Source organism: Sipha flava, unplaced genomic scaffold (genome assembly GCF_003268045.1).
Source record: "Sipha flava isolate LNK unplaced genomic scaffold, YSA_version1 176_pilon_pilon, whole genome shotgun sequence".
Taxonomy (NCBI): domain Eukaryota; kingdom Metazoa; phylum Arthropoda; class Insecta; order Hemiptera; family Aphididae; genus Sipha; species Sipha flava.
In genome coordinates, this window is record NW_020272062.1 from 2,775,739 (window position 1) to 2,803,650 (window position 27,912).

Genomic DNA, 27,912 nt, shown 5'->3' on the forward strand with positions numbered 1-27,912 from the left:
AGTGATGACAATCCATTCTGTGTGCAATGGAAACGCCATTAGTTTTACCATAACTTTTTGCATGCAAAACACGTTAATAATACTTACCTCGAAATTATCTTTTTCAATTTGTACTTTATAAAGTATACTATATATTGTATTGTATAATACTCTAAAAAGTACAGAGGTGAAATATAATCCGTACGAAATGGCAAGACTAATGGGTCTACTTGTTTATTATTAACGAGAAGAGTTTTAAAAACAACTAGGTAACAAACGCATTGATATATGTACCAGCACATATTTATTTATATAAATGTATAAACATTATTATACATTATTATATTATTTATTGTAACTGTTTTTCGATAAAAACAATTTTTGGTCAACTGTGCATGAATTAAATATGCAGAGCAAATATGAATATCGTTGTTTAATGCACGGTGGAGAGAAGTGCAGGGATTATATGTTTATGTTACGTTCTAGTTAATGCCAAATGGACCTGCATAGTTATTTTCTATAAAACTGTTTGTCTTGGTTAAAAATTCACTGGACGACCATTACAAAAAATAAAAATGACGTGACGTGCGATGAATTAAGAATTTATTTTAAGTAAGTCCATAAGTGTATTATATTATACTATAATTATATTATAGTTTATTATATTAATAAGTATTTATAATAAATATAACATACATAAAAGTTTACAACAAATGCATGTAATTTAGTTGTATTGTGATGGTACCAGTGTAATGACAGGTTAATATATAGTATTCAGAAAAAAATTCATACTGAATATCTACATGCTATATATGCCCATTGTATGGCTCATCGAGTTGATTTAATTCAGTACTTCTCTACCTTTTTCAAACTGCCGCCCCCCTAAGAAGCAAAATGTTTTTCAACGCCCCCCTTCACTTCATTAAAATAAAAATAAAAATAGTATACATGAAATGTTTATAATTGAATAATAAATAATATAGATATAAATTTAAATATAATAAAAATAAAATGTAAAATTTATGTTTAAATATGTTAAATGTTTTGAAATGTATTTATCGGTGAAATGCTTGGTAATTCAAAGCCCATTTTTTTACGTTTGGTTCAAAATTTGTGAAATGAAGCCGTAAGTCTCCTCTTTTGACGATGTCAAATCGATTTCTTTTTTTCGTTATTAGATAATAACGCACTGCCTCTAATATATGTAGTTTATATTTCATAATCACAAATTTATTTTAGAAATCGGTAAACGGAAAACAATTACAGATAAATCTTGGTACGTTGCTTTGAACGGAAAAAAAGTTCGCCGCTCCCTAATCACCCAAAACGAGCTCACCGCCCCTCAATCGCCCTAAACGAGTTCACCACCCCTCGGTACTCCTTCACTGCCCACCGGGGGGCGATATTGCCCCCGTTGAGAAGCACTGATTTAGTTGAACTAGACATGTGTAAATAAGTAATGTTATGGTCTAGAATTATAATTTGTACTATTTATCTAGTATATATGTATGCATCGTAATTATGGTTTATATAGAAAACTCATTTAATTTTTAATCACCTTGACTCTAACTGACTCTAATTCTCTTAGGATTGCCTTACTAGGATTGGTGTATGCTACAGCAGAGTATTGCGCTCCAATTTAGATCAACAGTAAACACTTATCAAAAATCGATTTCCAATTAAATAAGTCAATGAGAACTATATCAGGATCGCTGAAGACGTTAATAAAAAATAAATAACACGAATAATACGTTACAACTTAATAATTTTTTTTTAATGATTAAAAAATTGTAAAGTTATTTGTTTTTATAATAGTAATTTTTAATATCGTATAATTTTCTTATACTGGCCGTTTACTAAACAGCTAAATAACATCTGGTTCGTCGAAACCATGAAAACGCACGTGTGTACTCCGATTGCTCATCTCATTTCATTCGTAGATTTTTAGATTCATTGCACTCTTGCTCACAATTCAAAACGGTTGTCTTGAAACCTTTTTTCTTTTCGTCCGTTACTGACCACTACTTACTACTCTTTCGCGATGGACAGAAACCAACAGGAAGACACTCAACGCATTTTGATGAAGCCTGCACATCGCCAATGCACCGAGTGTAGACGCCGATCGGTTTACAATGGAGGTCGACAGATGGAAGCAACCGCCGGACGCCGTTCGACCACGGAATACGTGTTGAATGTTCGAGACAGACGACCACGTCCATCTTCGGTCAAAAGAGGAAGCTACGGTTACGGAAAGAGTAATAATAATGTTTTCCGCGCTAGCAATGTTCACAGGGACCAAAGGTCGAACGAAGTGCGGCGGATCGACAGAAAGCCAGATTCGGGCAGCGGAGATACCGCCGTTCCGCCGGTCATCGTCGTCACAGACACGGCGCGCAGGACCCGGAAAAACGCTGCTCGTACACGGACTGGGAAACAAAATTAATTGCGACAAAGTATTCAATATGTTCTGTCTGTACGGCAACGTGACTGCCGTAAAGATACTTAGAAAAGGACAGGTTCTCGTCGAGCTAAACGACGTCGAGGCCGCCAAACGCTGCGTGGCCCACCTGCACTTATTGCCGATGGATCAACAAAAGTTGAAGTTGAAAGTCAAGTAAGCGATCAATTTTTAAATATTCGGATCGTAACAGTCTCAGCGATGGAATATTGAATTTAAATGCTAATCCTGATTCTCGCAATCTGCTAAAACAAGAATTCACAATAATACTACACACGCCAAGGAAAAAAAAGTAAAATTGGCAGCCTTAAGACGTTCATCGTCCTATGCCACTTCCACAGGTGTAATTTCCATACTTATCGTGTTCGGTTCTTTTGGGCTCAAATATATTGAACGAAATAACATAGTATATTCAGTCAAGATAGTTTCTAAAAGTTTTTTATTTTGAAATTTCAAAGTTTTATTTCTAATGTATTCATTCTTATTGTCGACCACATGAGAACTTGAATAATCAATATACCAGTCGACATCGTATGATTCCCATTGGACGTTTTAGGTATTCCAATTTGTCTTATATACGCGACCAAGGAAAAGTCATCAGATTGTCGGACGGGACGCCGGCACAAAAATACTACGATACTAGCAAACTGAACCGGTTTTCGTACAAAGCAAAGTTTGTAAACGAACGTCGAATCATAGCACCGTCGAAGGTAAGCTTATACGTGTATCATAACGTTTAAGTTGATGCAGTGGTGTATTTCCTGAGAGGTTCGTAATTATTTCCCTTAGCTTCTTCTTTTTATTTTTTAATCGACGTTTGAAATTCCGTTATAAATGACGGGAGCAATTATTTTACCTTTTGTTATAAATCTCGATCGAATTACAAATACAACCAAAAATATATTAATTATATAAATAGAGTGATATTAGTAATTAGAAACTTTCTCCCCCCCCACGAAAAGTCCTAAATATATCACTGCTTCGACATATTGATGTAATATACTAATATAATAAAATCGATTGAAACTCCTCAATAGATTTTGCAATTCTTCAACACACCGTTGGATATAAACGGCTCGCAGATTCGCAGGGCAGTGATAAACGCCCTCAGTTGCAAAGACGCGGTCCAATCAGTAACGATTCGTTAGTAGTTCATCGAAACACTTTGAATTCACGCGTGACATATATGAACAGTGATTTTATTGTTTTGTTTTTTTTTAGTACCTCAAAAACAGCCCGATGCTAAATTTTCGACGGGCCTTTTGGAAATGAAAAGCGTCGACCTGGCGGCCAAGGCTATACTGTTGTTAAATCACATGGAGCTAGAATCGTCGAGTATATTATTGCTATCACGCTGTATCATTGTTACGACTTGTTTTGCGTTACGATGTTATTTGGTTTGTTGTCAAACGTTTGTTACTCGATGGCATGTATGTGTGTCGTAGGATCCAAATTCCCGTTCCTGATGAAATTATGCTTTTCAAAATGGTTGGAGATACAGCAAAAATCTGGGGATTCGAGCGCCCTGGTTTTCAACGCCACGCCGCGCAACACTCCGTGGTTGTTCTACAGACATGAACACCGCGTGTCCATGATGGAGTATAAAGTGTCACGGGTAACCCGAGCGACCGATGAAGACTGGCCCTGGACACTATGGGATACGAGGGACCGTACGATGGAGGCCATTGACCCCGAAGCCGAAACCCCCGAAGATACCCAGTATGGACCTAGTACCGCCAGGACTGTCAGTTGACGTGTGAACGTTCGGAGATTTGGTTTTATTCATCCCGTTCGTGGGATATATCTATAAGCTATGTGAACATACAATAAAACATCATACCTATATAATATGGTGTTGTATTGCTTTACGCGTTGTATTTTCATTCCGTCCGTATTCAAGTAAATATTAAAAAAAAATAAGTCGATAAAAATGTTTTGTTTACAATCATCATTTTTTAGCCTAACTGAGAAAACGTAGGCGGGAGTTTAATAATTTACGTTTGTTTTTGATACATGCGGCCCAATTCAATCTCCTTACTAAGATTAAGCCCAGATATTTGGTTTGGGCAAAAGCGAAAACGGGGATTTACTTGAAGTAACTGGTAGACATGATTCACTTTTAAGGGTGAGTCCCCTTCCTTAGTTTCCTGTCATGGCCAATATCCCACCTCCATATCTGAGAAGAGTAGAGGCACTAAGAAAGGAGTGGGAAAAAATACTTAAAGTACCCTGGTCTGCCAATTTATGAGGATATCATGAATTTACCTAGTATGAGACCGAAATCACGTTATCCTAATTGGTAGATTATGAATAATCCCTGCTGTAGTATAATGGATCGCTGGAAAGAAGCATGGTCTACTAATATCCTTTAAATTATGACCTCGTATCTCAGCTGGAACAGAAGATTACCGGGTTTCCAATTGCCAAGGAAAGAATGGAGTGTTTTAAATCGCTTTAAGTGTGGTCAAGGAAGAGACCTCATATCGAAATGGAATTTGGCTCAGAATGCTTGGTATGAGCTTGGATTCCTGAACCAAACAATGAGTCACAAGGTTGCTAACTGTCTAATTAATTTATTCATTAAATGGCTCCACGGCCTTCACAAATTGGAAGAAGGTGCTATTGAATAATTAAATAGCCTAGCTATTGAAATTTGTTGGTGCCGAATCAGAACTAAAAGTTATCCTTGTCTACCTATTCTTAGAATAATAATTATTTTGTTTTAATTGATACTAATATTTATTTACTATTTTTTTCATTATGTAACTAAAATTAACTTTAAATCTGGTTCCACTTTAGATATTTTATTTAGTTGTTGTAAGTGTCCAGTTTGTATTTGAAAACTTGATTATTTTTGCCATATATATATGTAACTTTTGACTATCTTGAATACGAGTAATAATATGTGTATGTTTACTTTTCCCAATCTGCCAATAATAAAAAGCCTACAGAATTGCAAAAAAAAACTGGATATTAAGAACACGTTTTTATAAACTAAATTATGATGAAAGTATATAAACGTTTGATAGTAGGCATAGCATATTATACGTTTAAACCCTGGCGTATACCGTTCAGAGTCGACCCAGTCCTCCGGTAGCTGATGAATTAATAACGTTCCTATTAAACAGTAAAATAAATCTGTAACGCACAGGACCATGGTAGCAATCTACAAATATTGCGCTTGTGTTATAAGACGCATCCTTAAAAATCCTGAGTGTAAAAATTCGACGTCGGTGATCAACTTGGATGCCATAGTTAGTTTTATGAATCATAGATCTCAAGATTCCAAACGTAAATAAAGTGATGTAATAAAAATAAAATAACAACAAATTTTTGACTATAATATTTTACGAGTAAAACTTTTGACAAGAAAGTGAATGTTGGTAATATCCCAAAATGAATGGATGCAAAGTTGTTAAACGTTATATATCTCACGGAGCCGTATATAAAAATAAATGATAATTATTTCAAAATAATATTTATTACGGAAGGATGCTAATGTAAACGTAATATTTTCGACGGAAGAACCTTAACGGAACTGAAGTTTTCTACGGATGAAAACTATGGCACGACTATCGGTTACACGATTGTTAAGACATACGGTGCATACTACTTGCGTCCGAGATTATTATCAGTTGATAATTTGCGTCCCACCAAAAAAGGTTCAAAAAAGATCATAGCCTAATTGCGTCCAAGAATACCTTTTGAGACAGCCAAGTTGCGTCCCAACACAAATAAGTCAAAAACATAGTATAAAATGAGTATTACAAGTAATTAATTACATTTAAAGTTTTTCAAAGCATTCAGTTTTATAAATACGGCTCGGAAATTGTTTGGCGACAACCGAATAATGTTACGGTACGTAATTAATTTGATCACACTAAAACTCTATAATAGCTGATAATATTAATTTATCGATAGTCACAGATATTATACCATAAACACAATTTACACATCCATGATTATTGTAACGCATAATATTTATGGACGCATCTCGGTCATGACTGTAATAGCAGGTAAGAAGAATAACATGGTTATGAGTCGCGTCCCCATGACGGGACGCAAGTTACCTGTTGAGTTTACTACCTGCAAAATAAACCTTTTCGGGGGACGCAAGCAGTACGCAGCCAAGACATAAGTTCCCGATTTTGCGTCCGGTAACGAACGTCAGCCCCTCCTGTACACGGTACCGACACGCACACACACGCGCGCGCGCACACCGGTTCAATCCCGTGCACACCCCCGCGGCCGAAGAAGAGACCGCCCGTCGGGCAACGGACACGGCCAACAGATGGCGTGCAGATCTCGTTGTTTACCCGTCGTCGTCGCGTTATCGTGAACTGGATGCACTCGTCGGTGGCGGTAACAATCGAGGCCACGGTTCTATTAATAGGAATCGTATCACTCTCGGGAAGTATCCGTGCGCGCGCGCCCGTGTGTAGGTTTGTGCGCGTGCGCGTTCGTTCGCCACTCGTGCGCGCATGTGTACGCGTGTGTACGTATGTGTACGCGCGCGCGTGCGCGTGCAACAACAACTTGTTGCCGGCCGCCGCCGCGCCGTCGTCGCCGCTGTTGCCGCCGTCGGCCGCCGCAGTCCGCGCGACCGCAACGGTACCGTAGTGGTATCCGTAACAGTCGTCGTCCGGTCGTCGTCGTGTCGCGTTCGTTGCAGCGCGCAAACGTTTCCGTCGTCTTCGCGCGGTGCATTTCGCGTCTTATCCGGACGCCCGCGACACCCGAACGTCCACGGACGTCCCGTGCGCAGACACCGATAATCGTTACGAACAATATAATATTGCCGTCGGCGGCGGTTTTCGAGAAGACCGAGTGAGAAATTGCGACGGACGGGAAATACACCCGTACCGAGTGCGCGACGTACCCGAACGCGCGCGCTGCGGTCTAATAACGGATCGTGATCGGATTCGTATCGTTTATCCTCGTGGCGGTAAGGACCGTCCGTGTTTTCCGCCCAACGGTCAACATAAACAACAACGATTGTAATAATAATAATAATAATATTTCAACAACACCGGCCGCCGCTTTCGCGCCACTCTCGTTTCCCGCGCCGCCGACCGCTACTCCGGTACATATCCGTACCGTTTTCTAGGTTATGTTTAATGATAACCAGTGGCTCTAACAGTGATGATAATAGCAGTATAAGTTACGCGACCGAAGGACTAGCGGAACGGCCCCGGCTTCTGCCTCCGCCGCCTCCGCCTCCGCCGCCGACGGGTACGAATCAAATGCGTTATCGCCGGGCCAGCCGGTGAGTAAAAGTCGATCAAAGTAATTTTTTTTTCATTTCGTTTTTTCCACGTCCTATTAGTGTTCTCCGTCTTCCTCTCGCCGTTCTCTACACCGTCTTTCCTTCTCCGCGGTCTCTCTTGGTGCACACTTCGATTCGGTTGGAAAACGATGCCTATCATTTTTATTATTACGTTGAATTTGCCTGCGAGACCTTTTGAATTCGTTATTGGTTTTCACCCCCAACTCGTTTTAGAGTCCAATTGTTTTTATTTTTTTTTTTTGAATTTTTTTTTTCCACGTGTTCAAACCATTTTGATATACTACGTATGTATGCGAGAATGTGTATCAACGTTCATGACGAGAGAAAAATAATTGTTTTGTATTTTCAGGTGTTTGGGGCGTATCATTTACGAGTTTTCGCGCCGTCGATGATGTCAACCCAGACGTTATACTGTTTGATGGGTAAGTGCGAGCACGTATCCGTGCGTTTGGGATAACAATATAATAAATACATAAATGTGTTTTGTATACGACGTTAATACGTCGCCTCTAACACTACACCTATATAAAAAATAATAATAATAATAGTAGTATAACCGCCTAATCATAATGGTAAGACTAACCCGGTAAGGAACTTGTTCCCCGATTGTCACCTATGTTCGGGTCCGGTGGCGCGCGCCTTCGTTTATTTCGTTCATTTTTAAGTGTTATGTTGTGTTGCGGGAGACCGATGTGTGTGTATGTGTGTGTAAATGTAATACTCGTATGACATTTCTATTGTCTATGTGCTCCGTTATAACATTATTTTCTTTCTTTTTTTTTTTTGTCAATGACTCCGCCGATAATTGCGTCGGTCTACCACCGGCGCTACCTACCTACGGCTCGCGACAACAACAAAACTTGCGACTCGTCGTTGATCGATGACCCAGCGTTAATTATAATAATTGTATTGGACTTAGCATATCACCGCCGGTTCGGCTGATTTTTCTCGATTGGTGACAATCGACCGTGATTCTCGTCGATCTATACGCACCAGTGCCGTATGATGGCTCATGGTTGATACCTCAGCACAGTGATTTCTAACAAATCCCCCATACACACAAACATAACTTTAACATGGGAAAAAATAATAACCTCCTTCTTATTATGTTTCACGGAATACCTTACAACTTGAAAAAAAAGTATAACAAGGAATTTTATTTTCATTATTTTCAGTATTCCAATATTTGAATATTATTCTAATTTTCCTCTTTTGACCCTCAAATTTCTGCAACATTGAAAAATATTCAAGGGCCTCCGTCGTTTCCCGGTCGGACCGACATTGGTGAGTACATTTTAATAAAGTCATCATTGCGGTGATTCGACAATTCGCTACTTCGCCTGGTCTTACAGTTACTTGTAACAATACAATTCATCTAATATCTCGAAACGTGTTTTTGCAGCAGATGATGTAATATATTGTCGTACTCTGTCCTAGGCGTTCTGGTACATCCGACGACTAATATCGTCGTGAAAATAGATCAGCTCAACGGGTGATAAATATATATTGTATCTCGGCGTAACTATTAATTTGTGCGAGTGTTTTTTTTCGAATGGGAGGGGGTGAAGAGGACAAGTTTAATAAAAAACGAATTTTTCCCTGGGCGCCTACACACACACGCTTACACGTACGTACGCACTCTTGACCGTGACATTTTCGACGGAGGCCACCCGAACAACATTGACAACAAGAGATCTCTCGCGTTTTAAATACATTATTTTATTATTATTATATATATATATATATATAAAAATATTATATTATTAAAAATATCGTTGTCGTCGTCGTGTTGTGCTGTGTTTTTCGGCGCAGGCATTTCGGTTTTTTTTTCCCTTCCACGAACGTCGCACTCCACCGAAATTACGTAACTCCAATACGTCGTGTGCACCTACAGCGAAGCTACGTAACTACTAACTACTACGTGTCTCATCCGTCGTCACTGCCCGCGCCGTGTTCGAACGCGTTCTTCTTCCCAACCGTTTACAGTAATTACACTGTAATTCGGGCACGTTTCCGAAGGTCGACATGTGTGACACTCTCTGGCCAGCGGTGTTTTTACGGACGCAAGCCAACGCGTCGTGTACATGTTAAATGTTTGTTGCTGCTACTTATATACACTAATATGTATACGTATAATACGGACTACTTGTACCGCGATTGTTATTTAACATCTACAACACGATTCTGTCGGTGATCGCGAAGGGCCTTAACGAGGGAATCATCCACTCCTTCCACCCCCCCCCTTTGGTTGTCTTACTAGGAAAACAATCCTCAAACATGCACGCTACAAATATACAAATATTTTTATTTTCGAATCCATACTAATCATATGAAACGTGAATTGTGACAGTATACTCGTATAATGCGTAGAGCATAGCTTAGGGTAGCTGTTGTGACCCTACGAACAAGATGTGTATGGAAAAAATAGAATCATGAAAATCTATTTCATTTTGATTCAGTTTACCAAGTCTACTAGGTATAAGGTTACCTTGCTGCGAGAGGACGTTACAATTCAATGAAGTTTTGCCCTTATTCTTGCACTTACCAATGTTTTTCCTCAATCACACGTCACTGCAAAATACCATTTACTATGTGTGTACAATTACTAAAGTATTACTACTACTCATAGTATTACGACTACCCGTTGTCTTATTGTTCGCGAACGAGGTCGAATGGTTCGAAATGGTCCAATATTTCTTCGGCAACAATACTCGGTGCGTAGGTGGTGCCCCCCTCAATACACGCGGAAACTGTTTGATTTATGTGCCATTTTGCAGTACAGCTATTTATAAACCGTGTCGTTATTATCTGTTGGGAGTGTGTAACTTTCGAGTCTTTGCTCTTAAAGATTGAGCTCATAGTGCAGCTTACGTACACATATATAGACAGGTATATACCGCAGACTTGTCCCACGATTAATCACGATCAAACAATGCGTCATAACATTGTTTCGCTCGTTTTATAACAAATATTATTACACGCTCGTGTTTGTTCGTGATTACGTAAATCACAGTACCTACCTATGTTCGTTTAAAAACATTGCTTTAGTTTTTTTCGAAATTATTTATGACATGTTATAAAAACGTCGTGTGACAACAGCTGTCGAGATTACGCGAAGTTGAGATGACTAAGACTGCTTGAGTTTTGGCAACTTTTCCATCAATTGTTTTTCTTTTTTTTTTTTTTTTATAAATAATTTCTTATGTAAAAATATATTCAATTAATTGCTATATTAACACATTTCAGAAATCGATTGTTGGATGTGTGTGCTCTTTCCCTTGATATTTTATTGCCAAGTTGTTATTTATTTCATTTTTTTTTTTTTTGATCGGGTCAACTCAAAGGGCATCTCTCGAGTTTTGGTACAGAGTTCGACTCAGAAAATTTGTATTCAGTCCCCCATAATTATCAACTTATTTTTAATTGATTCGATAATATTTTACGCGTTAAAAATTTTTTCATAATACACTATTGCTATGTCATTATTATTATTATTATTTTAATTATCTATAAACGTAAACAACTAATACGGCGACCGCTTTTCAAAAGAATTATTACCTATTGAAAACGAAAATCGTTACGAGCAATTTAATTATCATTTATCGTTATGCGAAACGAACTGAATTTCGTATTAGGTACCTATGTAGTAAAGCTAAACGTAATGATGATTGCATTGTTATATTACAATGCTCAAAAAAACACTGAGTGCTGAATTATAATAAAATATATTCTCAACATCAAACATAAATCCGATGTTTCGTTTGAAAAAGTAACCTACATTAGTTATAACCTAAGTTAACTTAGAGCGTAAGTCGATATTGTACCGATAACTTATTTTCCACTAGTTTATTGTGATCAACTATCATATTTATAAAACGATACTGTGTGAAGTACAGATAAGCATTGAAATAAAAAGAAATCTTGTCATTATTTAATTTTTTATTGGATAGCTTTCTGTATAATGTATAAAACTATAAACAAACGAATATTTACTTCATTTTCGTATTGATATAGTTGAAGTATAATGTACACAATTTTTAATTACTATTTTAGAAAGCACTACTTCAAAAAACAAAAATTATTCTTTCAAATTTCTTAAATTGTATTAACTATTTCAATTTTCCACAAGACTTCACGTAGGTGTAAATGTTTTTACGTTCTACAGTTAATATACCGATATCATCTTGCTTATTAATTTTATTTAGCAATATTTAAAATGTATAAATTCGGTGATAACCGTGTAGATGTACATGTTATTGATGAGCGTGCATATTATTAGCTGAAATATATTTATAATCTTTACTTTAGTATTTACATGTAATATACTTAACCAGTTTTTATGTAAGGTGAAATTATTTTTGAGATTATAATTTTTGTTGTTAATATAAAATAGTAGACAAGTGCAATAAAGTTTTATGATTTTTAATAAGAACATAGTACTTTTATAAATTAGATTATGTATACGTGTCCAAACATCTACTATAATAAATCTGTTTTATTACTTTTAAGATAATCTAAACAATTTATAAAAAACTAATTTAAACACCTTTTTTCATATATACATACATGGCGTTGATGATTATTTTTTCTTGATTATTAAAGTATATTTTATGTTATCAATCAAGTATGTTTAATTAAGTAAAATTCTATTGTATTATAATTTATTAGAAACTATTCGCGCTTGAAATGGTCTACTTTAATGTTTAAGTACTGTAACACTTTGTTTTTACATAACTATTAATCGTAAATTCGTTTTATAAAACTTTCACGGGACTTTGTCCATTATTTTTATTTGAAAAACATATCTTAACTCGTTAATCAATTACGACGTTACCAAAATATTGCTATACTAGTATTAAATAACAATCATCCTGCTGAATCGAAAATTAAAAGCGCAACATAAACCATAGAGTTATTGTCTCGCGTAAATCGAACGTAATTGACACAAACTGTATAACTGTGTTTATTTCCAATATATAAGTAGGTTGTTTATCATTATTGATATTAATCACTGTTGTCAGCTTGAGCTCGTAGGTACACATCTTACCGATTCGATAGGTCGGTGCACGAAGATGTTTTTTGAATTGTTCAAAACGTTCTGTATGCACTCGATGGTAATAAATCTGCACCGACGTTTTCATAGAACATACTTTTTAGATAAGAGTCCTCAGGAATGATTATTTTTTTTTTTCGACCGACCTTCGCTCGGAATCGATTTTCGAACGTCATAATAACACGATGATTCATCGGCGCTTTCCAATTCAAACAAATAATACGACCGAAGTTCTCGGCAGAAACCAGTAACAAGCAACAGCAGCAGCAGCCCACTACCCGAATCCCGTCGGACAGCTTTTGTTCGTTTTATTCGAAATTGAATCGTTTAATCGTACGGATCGGGTTCGAGAGGTCGTTGTCTCGGTTCGTCGTGGGAGGTACGCGTAGCCGCGTAGCACCCGCAAGGTGTAATATCGCGGACGAGTTCGGACGATGACCGTTTTCGTCCGTTCGTTCGCGAGCTTCCTAATCTAAAATTATTTTAATCCCTCCCCCGGGGGGGAAGGGGGCACGCGCGTGGAGCGTAGCACCAGGTTTTCTCGATGTCCTCCGCTGTTCTCGCGGTCGGATGTTTTTCGCGGGGTTCTTTACTGCACGCGCATGCTTCCGGCTACGTTCGAGTACGTCGACGGTGCAGCGGAATTAAGCGATCGTCGTCGGTGTTCGAGTGCGCGCCGCACACGCAAATAAACGTTGCGCGCGCTCGCGCGTGTGGCCTCTAGTTTTTTTTTTTTTTTGAAAGGACGGCGGCGACGGCGACTGATGAGAACCAGTTGTGTTGTTGTACTAAGGTGCCCGGGTGTCTGGTGCGCCGTCACCTGGGCGCACCCATTGACCGGCTCTCGGCGCGCGCGCGCCACGGTGTAAGATGGTAAGTGTGTGTGTGTGTGTGTGTGTGTGTGTGTGTAATTGCACGTGTGTACGAGAGAGAGAAAACCGTCTGAATACGCGATAATACGTTCTCGATTCGAAATCGCACGTATTACTCGTAATAATAAACGTGTGCGTATTTTTATTATTATTCTCTTCCGTCGTCCGCGCGAGTTTCTTCGCGTACCGTTTCTCAACGTAAAACATAACACGCGTTACCCGAAACATATCTGTAATGTATGTTGTAGTCCGTATCGAAATCGGTGACGTAGAACGAAGAATTTCCTGTGCGGTCAATCCGTTTTATTTTTCAGCCGTTACTTCACGAGGTTTAGCCCGCGAAGCGGGAATTCGCAAGTCGGAACTCCGAATGCGATCACTCGTCTCCGTTGCGCGTCCATAACGGGAGGGGTGAAAAAAAAACCATACGCACATCAGCCCAACGGAACGTACGCGAATAACGTCAAAGATATATTTGTTGACGCAAAGAAGATTATTGGCGCTATTGGTAAACCGTTGACGGAACAAACTCTGTACTTATTATGTGTTTACGAACACGCAGAATATTAGCTTTTATTATTACTGTTTTTATCGTAGCTCCGACAGCAGAACATTTAGTTTAAAAAGCATATTATTTTATTTTTTTTTTTTTTTTCGAGCGTTATGTTTTAGATAATTTTTTTATACAATTATTATAAATGTTTTCAATAAATATTTGTACACCGCGCAGTATCTACCTCGCGTGTGAATTGTTTCTCGTTGCATAATTTAGCGCTTCTCGATAATGTACGCGTGTATAAAAGTTTGAAATTTTTTATTTTTCATTGAAAATGGGTACTTTGTTCTTGTTTTGTCTATGCTACTATTGTTTTAAGTTTAGCCATCTAGTTGTTACACGCAACCCGTGGTACGTTTTCACTTTTTCAACATTGCATAAATTGTGTAAGACTATGGGAAAATATAGTGTTTTTATATGTTTAAAGTATAATTTATTTTACTTACATTATATCTGTGATAGTATATGGTATAAAACTTACAATTAAAAATAAGAAAATCGGCAATAAAACTTTTATTTTTTACAAATATTATGTAAAATATAAATAAATTATTTTTTTTATAGGAATCTTATGCTTTAAACAGCGAATGAATATTTAAAAACATTAATGTGTGAAAATCGTGACATCGGTTTGCATAATCCAACATTTCAATTGAAAATCTGTCATTAAACGTGAAATAAACTATAATCAACGCACATTTATAACAGGTGGTCGTGATATTTATAATTTATGTTAAAGAACAATGCACATAAACATTATTGCGAACAGTAATCAAAAAATATTTTGGCAACCAAAACACAAACGTAACATATGGTGAACACAGAGGATGCGTACAATTTTAGTAAACGCTACATTTTATTTCTAGTGTTCACGTATCTGTAAAATGTTACTAAAGAATTCAATCTTATAAATATAATAAAACTATAGCATATGCGAATAAAATAATTATTTAAATGAAATCATACAAACATATAGTACCTATTTATTATATAATGATACGGTGATAAAAAGACAGCATAAATTTAAAAAGTATCATTCATAATTCATTAACGGTCAATGTTATGATGATATGAAAATAATAATATATTGTAAGAAATATTTACAAATAATATCCCATGAAAATTTTAATGAGTTGACGAATTTATACGATGTAAGTATGTATATCTATGCAAACAATAACATTCGAAACGCGTCACGATGAAAAAAAAAATAAAACGTAAATTCACTTATTAATGAATGTCATAATAACATACTCAACGTTTATACGAATAAAAGTGATATAAAGCATGTATATAAGTATCATATGGTAAGACTCTCAATAAAAAACGTCGATCTAGTATTGATCTAGTATCGCATACATTATACAATTTAATAGTAGAATGGTTACACATAAGTAGGCACTTATTATTATTATTATTGTAACATCATGTTAGAATCCGAAAACATTATTGAATCTTATACGTTTTAGATACGCTAGCCAAAGTTGCCAAACACAATTTCTCATTTGTATGTGCCCATTTGATTTTTTAAGTTTTCCAAATCGTTCTGTTTGAGAACCACTGCGGTGATGTTGTTACTAATTTTAAACAGTTCTCTTTTTTAAAATGACTGTACAAACCTTCAACTCAATTTATGTCCGTAGTCTCTTCCCGTTTGTTTTCTTAATACAAAAAAAAAAAATTAAAAAAATACTCGAATATGTTAGAGTTTTGATAACGATGTTTTCACGAATACAACAATATTCTCAAATATTTTGGTAGCAAAAGTTTAGAATCCTATAATCTTATTGACTTGTTATTGTTGTTATATTTTCTTTTGCATTATATAGTTAACCAACGCGTTGTCGTCGTATGTTGCGCAACAATTTAGTACATATTATAAACCTCATTACGGCATGACAGATGATTATAATAATGAAAAAGAAAAGAAATAAATAAATCATAAAATTATGTAAGATATATTAGGAAAAAAAAGGTACACTGTTACATATTAAAGTCGCATGTAAAGTATAGGTTCTCTATAAATTATCAAGTATCGTCGGTAAATTTTTTTATTCCGCTAATATTTTTCGAAAACGAAAAAAATATTATTTTCCTTATAGTTGTCAATGTAAATTTGTTACAAAGTATGGTTTGCATACTAATTGAAGTAGTTTCGTATGCGTGTGTGTTTGTATGTATGTGTACATTTATATGTATGTGTGTTTGTGTTTAAACCGGCCGCCAGTAGAGGCAGGGCCACCACACCCGGCAATTGATCAACGGGCCAAATGTATAAAACACTACTTGAGATTTCTATTTATAGTTTGCGATTCCTTGTACAGTAATATTCCACAAGTAATAATAATAAAATTAAACATTTTTTTAAGGAAAAAATAAAATTTACTGTTCATATTTTTATACCGTTTTCGCTCAACAACGATCTTGTCATTTTCTTCGAATCCCACGTCCTTCCCCTTCCTTTTGTCATTAGTGTATTTTGTTGCGCCTATTATAATTTTGTGTGTGTGTGTGTATTGTGCACTTATACTGTTGTAGTTGCTTTGACCGTGAAATATGGCACCACGCAAGGTAAAACTATGCATAAAGATAACCTTATTTAAGAAAAAGAAAAAACGTATTATTATAATTATATTGATATAATGCAAGTAAATTTCGTGTAACGTAAAACGGCTAAGCGAACCATGTGTTTTTTTAAACGAACGATTATCATTTATTCTCTCGCTTTTTTGGTTTTTATTTATTTTTTCACGAAGAAATTGTACCAATTATTAACAATTTGTAAATGTATTAAATATTATCAACTAGAATTTTCGCTGAATATTTTTTATTTATAAACAAAAACAGATAATCTAAAATCTATAATCTATGTCAGTTTAAGCAAATTTAATGCAAAATCATTGATTAATTATAGATTATTAAAAGTATGTGTTTAATATTATATCAAAGAAATTTGACATTTTTATGTCACAATTTATGTTTATGTGTCTGCTCATAAATTTTAAGTTTTTAATTAATAAAATGGTGTGGTTATTCAATGTAAATGTAATGCAATGTATGATAAATAAACCTTAAGAGATAATAAAACGTAGAGAATATTTTTCTGTACTTATTCTATTTAAAAAAATAAATCTTAAATTAGAACTAGATTCAATAGCTTCTAAAGCACCATATATCATTAATAAAAACCAATTAGTATAATAGTATTCAGGCATATATTTTGTTGTATAATAAATAAATAAACTATTCTTGGTTATAAATTACAATTTATATACCTTTATTCGTTTTGTATTAATTATGACCCCAAATTATATTTATTTTAATTTTTTTAATTTAAAAATGTACAATGATTTTCATTTGTTTATGGTGGATCTTCTAACATTTTTATTTTTATTAAAATTAATAAAATATGCATTATATGAATATATGATTATTATGTTTAATACTTACTAATTAAATGCAGTTACTGTAGTTAGTATTTTATCAATTTAACGTTTTATTAAGTCCAATACATATTATATAAGTCTTAAATTCTTAAATATGATTGAAATATTTTAAAAGATCTTACAGTAACTCTGAATTCTATCGACGGCCACCAATTGCTTGCGAAATATGTTTTGCCGTTTTCTACAATTATTTTAAATATATACCTATACACTTTTGTTATAATATTAAATTTTTCGTCACATTATTAATCAACAATGCCAAGACGAATCTTAGGGATATCAAAAACCGGGGAAACTTAATTTCCCATAGTATTTTTCTTCTTTGATCCGTAAGGCCTGTAACTAACCTGTATATAATAATATTATATGGGAATTGGACTTGTATTTTAATACTATAATATTATTGTGCTCGTTGTTTATAATATAAAACAACTCTTTTACGGTTCTTTTGTTTTGGTTAATTTTTTTTTTTTGCTTTTTTATAATTGTACTCATTCTTATGTTTTTATATATATATATTATCACGTGTACAGATCTGCATTGATAAAGCTTCCCGTCTAGTGCATTTTTGATTAAAATTAAATGTTTTATTAGGTTATATCAGAATCTTCATTTTTATTTTCGTTCCTTAACCAAATAATGTATTCAATATTTATACGGGTTCGGGTTGCAATAACTATCAATATCATATAGTCATTTATATTATACTAGTATATATACATTGTTTGTTGTTTAGATTGATTGTTTTCATGCTAGCCGCTTAGTCGTGGGTCTTTGAACAGAGTGCTCTGAAGTATCTTTTTCTCTCTCGTTGTATCATTCTTTTTTTCTGTTTTTTCAATGCAAACAACACTAATTAATAACTCTTGTCGGACATATTAAAATAATCGATTTTAAGGTGACCCAAGTCAATTTTTTGGGTAAACATAGAAATGCTAACACACCATGTATGTAGAAGATAAATTACCCAAAAAGGGTTTTTATCGTTGAGCTGTGTTAACAAAATGTCTTAATAATTTAGCCAGCAAAAAAACAAACTATACATTTTATCGGGTTTTATCGAGAAAAAAAAGAAATTAAAACGCTGTCAATATTTTGACGTCTTGGGTTCGACCACAAGATACACTTATTGTTAGTTTTATGGCATTAGACATTTATAAATATTTCATACATCGTTAATATTGATGTACAAAATACTTTAACTATTAAAATATTAACATTTATAAACGATTGAACGCTTCAATTCAATATATATTATTAGATGAGGAAAAAACGCTTTAACTATGTAAGTGTGTCGTTTGTCTTGCAAAATTCATTATCTTTTTAAAAATATGTGAAAAATGTATAATTGTCAACTTTAGATTAACCTTCGTTTTGGTGCCTCGTTAATTTTAAAATGTCTTCGTCATATGTTGTTCAATAAAAATAACTTACAAAAGAAACCAATAGCTGTTAACTTAGAATATAACTAAAAATGAATATTGTAAATAGTCAGGCTTGGGCCCGTAGATATTTTTTAGCTTTGTCATCTATTAAAACATTTTATACTGTATAGATACATTTTTTTTTGAATGATACGATTAAATGGTTAGGGGAAAGATATAAGATAATTTTTTTTTTTTTTGTTGCAAATTAACCATAATGTTAAATATTCATAAAATATAAACAAAATGTACTTAACATAATTAATTTATGTAATTTAAATGACCAACCATTTTTAATTTTTTATTCTCTAATTGATTTTACGATTAAAAGTAATTAAAGATCATGACGATACTCGAATATGTGGACAATTATTATTCAAAATTAAGCTATTATGACTGAATTTACGACGCCTAGGTAAGTGGTTGAAGACCGAGATAGACCAAAGATAAATTTATTTTACGGACTATTAATGACCATTGATAAAACAAAAAAGATTATCAATTTATGAAAAGTAAATAAAGTTAATGTTTGTATACTTATAAACTATTTAAATATAATTAAAAATAATGATAGTACCTATATAGTGTACACCCATATTATTGTATTGCATATAAATTATTAGAGTTTGTCAGAGTAAACTATCAATACACAACGTGGTTGTATAATATTAGGGTTGTAAGTATGTATAACATATACTTAGATTCCGAGTTTATATTGAGAGTATATTATATAAGGTATAAAATTATTTTATAATTACATTCAAGTTCATATCATTTGTGTAAACACTGTTCATATAATAAAAATGGATGAGAATTAAAATAACTATTAATTTTTAATAATTATCAATATTATAATCCTGCGCATTATATTATAATTTTACAGAGCGTATAGGTACTCCATCATCTGTTATCTGTCAATATGTGTGTGTATGTATTTGTTTGTTTTTGTGAAAACGAACATCGATAGATACCTGAATAACATAAAAGGATACTTTGTTTTTTAATACATATAAAAGATCCTTATAATATATTTACATTATGAAGCGTTAAACTTGTGTTAGAATAATTAGAAAAGATAATATCATGTTCCGTGGGCTTAATATAATATAGCGTTGGTTTAATGCAAATTATGTGTACAAAAACAGTTATAACTCAAAAGTACTGGTATAGGAATTCTTACCGTAGATATAAATACGTCATATAACTGCGTTTAACTGCCGATAAAACAAATTTTTAAACTAATAATTTCACAACAAGAAATTAATTTATAATTGTTCTCGATATTTTGCCATACTAATTATAATAGTTTCATTTAACTGTTTTATTTTCGTAAATCACGATTCCCATTGGTTACTCAATTGGTCATTCTAGTTATCACAAAATATATGCCATGCCTTTTTTCAAATAGGATAATGTACTTGAACAGATGTTCTTGGAATGCGCTGTCAATTGTCATTTAAAATTCAGCTGTCACAATTATGTAGCATCGTACTAAAAATATACGGTTTAAAGTGAAACTATTTAAATTTAACGAATTATTGATACAACAACATGTTAGCTATTTAGTAATCAGTATGTTAACTTGACGAAAACTACTCTTCATGATGATTTTGAAACAACGTACATCTTTATTAACATTAAATTAATTTATTATAAACCGACTATATAAAATCAAAACACGTGTACGGCTATTTACGTCGAAAATTGTGATTTTCATGAATGTTGTCCTGATGTCTGAAGAGGCTTAGTTTTACCATAAATTTACTGCCATGTGTTACATTTTATTTTATTTACTTTATTCGATTTGATATGATCGTCGTATTCAATTTTATCCGTTTTTAATATATGCCTATGTATTATTCAATTCCATTTGTATAAAACTGTTTTATATCTTTTATTTTTGTTTCCATATCATCATATAGTTTCACAAGTTATTTATCAACTTAATCATCATAATAAATTATCCACATTATAACAAAATAAAAAGTGAAAAAACTTGTCCGCTGAGATTCACGAGTTGGGTGAGTCCTTATGACTAAGTATAACTGTCTTTGGTGACCACATTCCTAAGATAAGATATAGATGGTTAACGTATTTGATTGAAAAGTAATTTGAACTTGATGTTGGTCACTAGAGTAGATAAACGTAAAAACGTTTTTTTTAATCTAGTTTCTGTAGATTAAAAATTCATCTTTGTATTGTAATTCTTATTTAAATGTATGATTTAAAACGAATTATTAAATAAAACTTACAGTTCAAATTCATTATCAAATATAACTATATTACAGAAAAATATTTATTCGTGTTGATCTCAAAAAATAAAAAAAAACCTTATTAAATCAATATATTCTGATTGGTGAAGCAACTATGAGAGAGATTGGCAAGATTTTTAATATTTATGCTCTCAAATGTACAAAATATAATATATTTTATTTAAATTTTAAATATACAAAATTCTACTACTACATGTATGAGGTTTATATGTCTTGAATTTGAACTGTAGATAACTTAATTTATAAGAAAGATTAATATCTTTATTAAAGATATTAATCATAAATAAATAATTAATATTTTATATCATATTAATATCTATTAAATAAAGGTACAAGAAATAAAGAAAAATACAACATTTTTAGAACTTTTTTTGTAGTCATACATACAATATGAAATATAAATGTATAATATGCTAAAATTTCTATAGTATATGACTGTAAATTAATATATATATTAAATATATATGTAAAATAAATTATTAAAAAGCCTTTGTGCAAGACTAATAAAATGAATATCTGAATACCATCCGAAAAACTAATGGATCAAGTTCAAGTACCTTGGGGTTAGGTTAAATAGTATTGTAGTATTAAGAACGGAGTCGGTGAATCACATTTCGCAGAAGATTAAAAGTTAATCTTCTATCATGGAAGCAAATCTTTGTTTGGTATTGTAAATCCAACTGTTTTTGTAACATACTTTAAAAACATTTTTTTTTAAACATAATAATGTTCTTCATAAACTATTAGGTGGTTTGTTGTGAGTTCATTCACCCGAACATTTTGTCGATAGTTGATAGGTTTTAAAAATTATTAAAAAAAAAAAAAAAAAAAAAATGAAAAGTGTAAATAATTTCACCAAATTATTTTTAATTGGCTGTAATAGATATGTTCCGTATTATATAGTAATCAGATATAATAATATAATATTATAATTTGTTAGTAACGACCGTATTATAGTTTTACAAGAATCAAATCGTACTAGAACATAACGTTTTTAAATCCCGTTTTTTTAACGCACGTTATTTTATGTGTAGGTATATATTTTTGTTTATTATTTAAAAAACGTTTTAAACAAAAATTATTTATATTCTACTGTTAAACCTCAGTTATTATTTAATTTGTATTATTGTTTAAGTATTGAAAACTGCTTAAATGGTTCTACCGTCGAATGTTCTATTTGTGTAATTTACATATCTTTTCCTAGTGATTAATATTAAGTGATTAGTATTAATATAATATTTATTCTGCTTACAAATTGTATTTTTTTTTTATCTTTTACTTTTAAATACTTTCTTTCGCATACTTGAGAGAGTAGTATAATATGGAGTTGAAGACAACACCGTTTGATTTGTGAAATCTATTGTTATCTGTAATTTCACAATATTTCGAAAAAACGTCTACTACTTGCGCCACATAATATGTAATATTTTTTAATGAGTACATTTCGAGCACGATTAAATCAAAAGCAAATGTTACGCATTATGTATGTATACATAATATATTATGTATAAGTATAAATATTAGTATATGATTTTTCAGTATATTACTGTTTTATATTGTTTCGCATAAGAACAACGAACGTACAAACCACTATTATTTTTTATTCGATCAACGTATGTACATACATACATGTGAGTCGTTTGTATTTTATCGTTTAGGTCGTTAAGTACTACTAAAGTAATTCCGACCAATCAATACAATATGATCGAATACCAATAATATATATATATATATATATTATATATATGTGTGTGCGCGCGGTTTTTATAAGACTGAGTGTTTTATTAAACTATCTCAAACGAACAACAGAGGAGGCATACAATTTATGAACAGTGCAGCACCAAAAATGCGGACAAAACTACGAAGTATAAGTGATGAACGTACAGATCGAATTACAGTAGTTTCTAAAATGAACGGGGCAAGTGGGGGGGGATTAAAACTCGCTAATACCATAAATATCATCCTGAGACTCGAATGAACCTCGCGCCCAGTTACACGAGCCGTACTCTTAAGCGGTGCGATTCACATCATCTGTAGATCATATTGTTCCGTGTGGAATTTACGTCATGCGAATTGCTCGTAGACGTTAACAAGTGCGAGAGCCAGGGACGGCGCGAGGAGGTGGGCAATAGGGGCAGTTACCCAGAGCCCCGCGCCTTAAATTATAATTTAAGGCCTCGCGCTTCTGATTTAACTGAATTTAAAATATTTTATTAATATAAATTATAAGACCCAACATTAATTATGCCTAGGGCCTCGCGAACTCTAGCACCATTACTGGCTGGGGCGCAAGTGTACTCTTGCGTACTTACCTATAATCTGTTGATAACCGGGAAGAGAGTAGTAGTATATGCCATACGTTTAAGTAGTCGTCGGGTGCAGTAGCAGTGTGCGTATTGTTGCGGTAGTGTTGATGAGAGATGGGTCGCGCGACCTTTATGTTAACTGGTTATATTGAATCATTCCGTGTGCGCATTGTATTGCGGGCAACAGCTACACGACAATAATGATAATAATAATAATAATAATAGTACACACCGCCCAGACGCACTCGCGCGCTTGTACACGTGTGTATAGTACGTATATTGTATAGTACATGTACATAACGTGTGTGTGTGTGTGTGTATGATGTACACGAGTTTTCCTATGCACGTAAAGTACACGCGCACGCATTACAACTGTATTTGTGGTGCGTTTGGCTGTCTAACCGTCTCGGAATAAACAAAATTAAAAAATATTATTTTAAGGAGCCACGAAAACGTATGGTATTGTAAACATACCTAAACGTTATTATCGTCGTCGCGGTCGAACACTGCAACATTGTTTTGTTCATTACAATATTGTTTCATTATTCGCTCGTTATCGACGAAATTCTTGATCCGTTTTATTTATGGACGGCCGTACAACTCGGTTGCATAATAACGATACGAACACGTGGTTAATTGAGTGCGCAACGGCCGACGGATAGGAATTAACTGCCCGTCGCCCACCCTCCTACCGGTGTTCCCGCATGCTGATATTGTACGTTTCTTTGACGCTATTATTAATGTTACCATATGCTGCGTGCGTTTTCGAATAACGAAAATAACGCGTCGACGATTATCACGAATCACTGTGACGCCGCGCATCTCTGTCCCTTTCCATTCCTCTCGTACACGGCTATCGTGTACAGATGGTCCAAGTCGTTTTGTCTTTAGCTTTTCGGTGGATTACGTGAAATAACCGTCGAGCTGAACACACCGAACACGAAACGTGCTGTTTCGATACTCACACACGTGCGCGTATTACGATACTGTATAGATTAGCGTTCCGGAATTTGATGCGTTTTCGTGTCGAACCGAAAACAGAAGAAGCCAGAGGCATTAATCGGATTTTTATCACGACGTTAAGACATGCGCGCGCCTTTACGGTGTACAGGCGCATTCTGCGCATTGTTGAGCAATTATCTTGCGCGTCACCGTTCGATATGATTTATCGTGAAAGAAAATTAAATAAATAAATAAATAAAAAAACATCGAAAAACTTTCTAAAACCACGATATCTGTTCCGTTCGTTTGTGTAGTTCCGTTTTTTCGCTTTTCGTTTATAACCACGTTCACGGGATTACAGTTTTCGTTTGAACGCGATTCAATTCCATTGCCTTGTACAATTTAAACGCAAGTATGGAAACCGCACCAGAAATACAAAATTATTATTTTTATTATACGCGTCGTTTATATTTGTATAGAATTGTGTTTACGTTGTGGTTACGAACCGGTAAGGAACATTCAACGACTATGTGGTAGGTACCAATTACGATTACGTATACGGCTACCGTCTACCACGTCTATTATTACCAACTTTTTGTTATTTTTACCGACTTAATTAACATTAGTAATTATATTACTTCGTAAGACGTTGAAACATGTGTCTCGAGTATGTTTTGATTCGAAGAAAAAACAACTGCATCCAAGCCAATTCTTATACTATTAAGTCCCGTTTATAATTTTGTGATAAAATCTTTCTTGAATAATTCATATTGTGTACCGAAATATATGTATATTTTTTTACATTGAAAACGTTTAAAAACAAAAATATTAATGTATAAAATGATTTTATTCATATAGATAAGTAGGTACGTTTCTGAGTATTAAATTACTATACACATAAAATATAGATTATAACCACTATTATTTTTTATAAATTCATAATTAGAGATTTTAAGCTCGATTATTTGTACGTAAATAAATTAGAACTGTATTAATTATACATTATTTCTCATCAAAATTTCCTTCGTTTAATATATTAATTTTATTTTTAACACTCCAAACATTAGTATAAATCGATTTATTTATGTATCAATATTTCTGATGTATACCTCAAGCCCTTTTACCTTCTGACAACTTTTTTTTTAAATTTTAAAAAATTAAAACGAATAAACACTGTATATTCATACGGCAACAGCAAATTATAATATTGAAATTCACGAAAAATTGTTTTTTAATACAACGATTCATTGTTAATTCCTTGAGTGAAAACACCTGCCCCAGTGGCCCACCCTAATATACCAGTATCTCGTTTCGAGTATATATTATATAAGTGTAGTAGGAATAAACTTGTTAAACCCTTGTTTACCTTGAACTTCAACAATTTAAACTATTCGAGGGAAAAGGTTTTAATAATTAAAAATTCTATAGGTAAAATGTTTTCGATGAAATGCATTGAATATATTTTCTTTATCATTATGAATTATTTGCCACTTAATATGTACTCATACTATGACCATAATACTTCAAACAAGTTACAGCAGTTTCTAATGTATTTTGTTTGTGTTTCACTATTAAACACTATCAATTAAATGTTTTAGCTATTCAATTTCGATTTCAATTATCTTTTCTTGTTATAAATACATTTGACAAGTGTAATTACTGGAATTGACATGAGATATAAGATATGTCTAAGATATATTTAAAATATAAGCTAAGTCTTAAGTAATATTTAATAAATAAAATAAATTATATGTTTGGATTTTTCATCATGTAATGTACTTTTAATTGCATAGAAAATAAAATTTGATTATTCGGAGCAGTTGTAAAATTTAAAACAAATACGTTTCAATTGTATACCATATATATATATATATAAGTGGTATATTTTGTTAAGTTGATTCAAATATACTCGCATCGTGATAATTTAAATATATTAATTGGTGCCATTTCTACATATTTATTAGTTTATTTAACTAATCAATGATTAAATCATAGGCTTAGAATACGTATATTTATGTATGCATCATAAATATTTTGATTAATCAAATAGTTTAACTATAAAACCCAATAAATAATTAATTAATATTAAATTGGTTGGTAAATCGTGTACAACATTATTACTTTATGGCTACTTCAAACATTATTACAATAGTTTTATTTTTCAAAAATAATATTGTTTGAATCATATTCTTTACAACTTAATTAACTAACAAATCATAATGTTCACATTAAAATGAAAAAAACTTCAATATATTGGTATCTCAAAAACAAATGTTTAGTATATTATTGTATAAGTATTTAATAACTTAACATAATTATTTTACGTCTAATTTTATCTACCTATCTACCATTTGATATCACAGTAGCAATATCATTATTTTTTGATCGACCTTTTGAAAATCGACGAGACGACGGACCAATTAATAAATTACGTCTATAAATTAGATTAATTTGAGCTTACAAATACTATAATCAATTTTATACAAACTATGTATGTATATTTATAAATACATATATATCTACACCCTAGATTGTTAAATATTTAAATGTAATTTTCTTTATACACGTTGAATTTTCTTACCTTATTTTTAGAATTTTTTATTGTTTTACATTTAAGAAATGTTTGATTAACATTTATATTACTTGTATTTTAAAAAGTTCATACTTAATTAAAATATACACTTCTAGGAGAAAATCCAAAGATTTTTATTCTTTAATGAAGGATGTAATTACAAATATTTGGGATTGTGCCGAACTTAAATAATGTATAGTATTTTTTGCAATAGAAAATTATTATTGGAAAGTTTTGACGGAAATAAATTCGTAGAATATTTTGAGAATATCGTTCTTTAATAATTTTGTTTTTTTTTTTTTTTTTTTTTTTAGTTTCATTGTATTGTGTCATATTTAGTTTAATTCCTAAAAATGCACAATAAAGAATACAATTAATGATTAGGTGTATTTTCATAAATCAACCATGCCATGAACATATTTATTTTCGCAATGAAAGATGAATAACTTAAAATTAATCGTATGTATACAGGCTATTTCTAAATATAGTTACGTAATCATAAACATTTTAAATAATTATTATTATTTTAATATATTTCTTATTATTTTTATTTTTGTAAAATATTATGAAGGAGTGGTTATATATTCATGTATGTTTTTATTTATGAACGATATATTCGTGTTCACGGGGATGACCACTATTTGCAAAGTGTCCTTGGCAGTAACCTCGTGGTTTGAGGGTTAAATGTGATTTCGAGAAGTTCTACATTCTTGTTTTATTTATTTATTATTATTAGGTATTTGC

The 27,912-nt window shown here is 32.9% G+C and overlaps 2 protein-coding genes across 3 annotated transcripts in view; both read left to right on the forward strand.

The window, feature by feature from the left end:
- LOC112680436 (heterogeneous nuclear ribonucleoprotein L-like) overlaps positions 1–4,239 on the forward strand; it is a 55,891-nt gene extending 51,652 nt beyond the window's left edge. The window contains exons 2-6 of one of the 2 annotated variants that reach the window (XM_025550528.1): positions 1,920–2,593; positions 2,994–3,147; positions 3,475–3,580; positions 3,659–3,772; positions 3,883–4,239. In XM_025550528.1, the coding sequence (XP_025406313.1) occupies positions 2,172–2,593; positions 2,994–3,147; positions 3,475–3,580; positions 3,659–3,772; positions 3,883–4,190 (1,104 nt within the window). In that variant the 5' untranslated portion in view covers positions 1,920–2,171 and the 3' untranslated portion in view covers positions 4,191–4,239. Of the gene's footprint in view, positions 1–1,846; positions 2,594–2,993; positions 3,148–3,474; positions 3,581–3,658; positions 3,773–3,882 lie in introns of those variants that run through there. The other variant, XM_025550527.1, reaches the window with a different exon arrangement.
- A 2,784-nt stretch (positions 4,240–7,023) lies between these two features.
- The window catches only part of LOC112680284 (receptor-type guanylate cyclase Gyc76C-like), a 44,710-nt gene continuing 23,821 nt past the window's right edge, over positions 7,024–27,912 (forward strand). The window contains exons 1-2 of the mRNA XM_025550324.1: positions 7,024–7,703; positions 8,074–8,146. The gene's annotated coding sequence lies outside the window, so the exon portion shown is untranslated. The remainder of the gene's footprint in view (positions 7,704–8,073; positions 8,147–27,912) is intronic.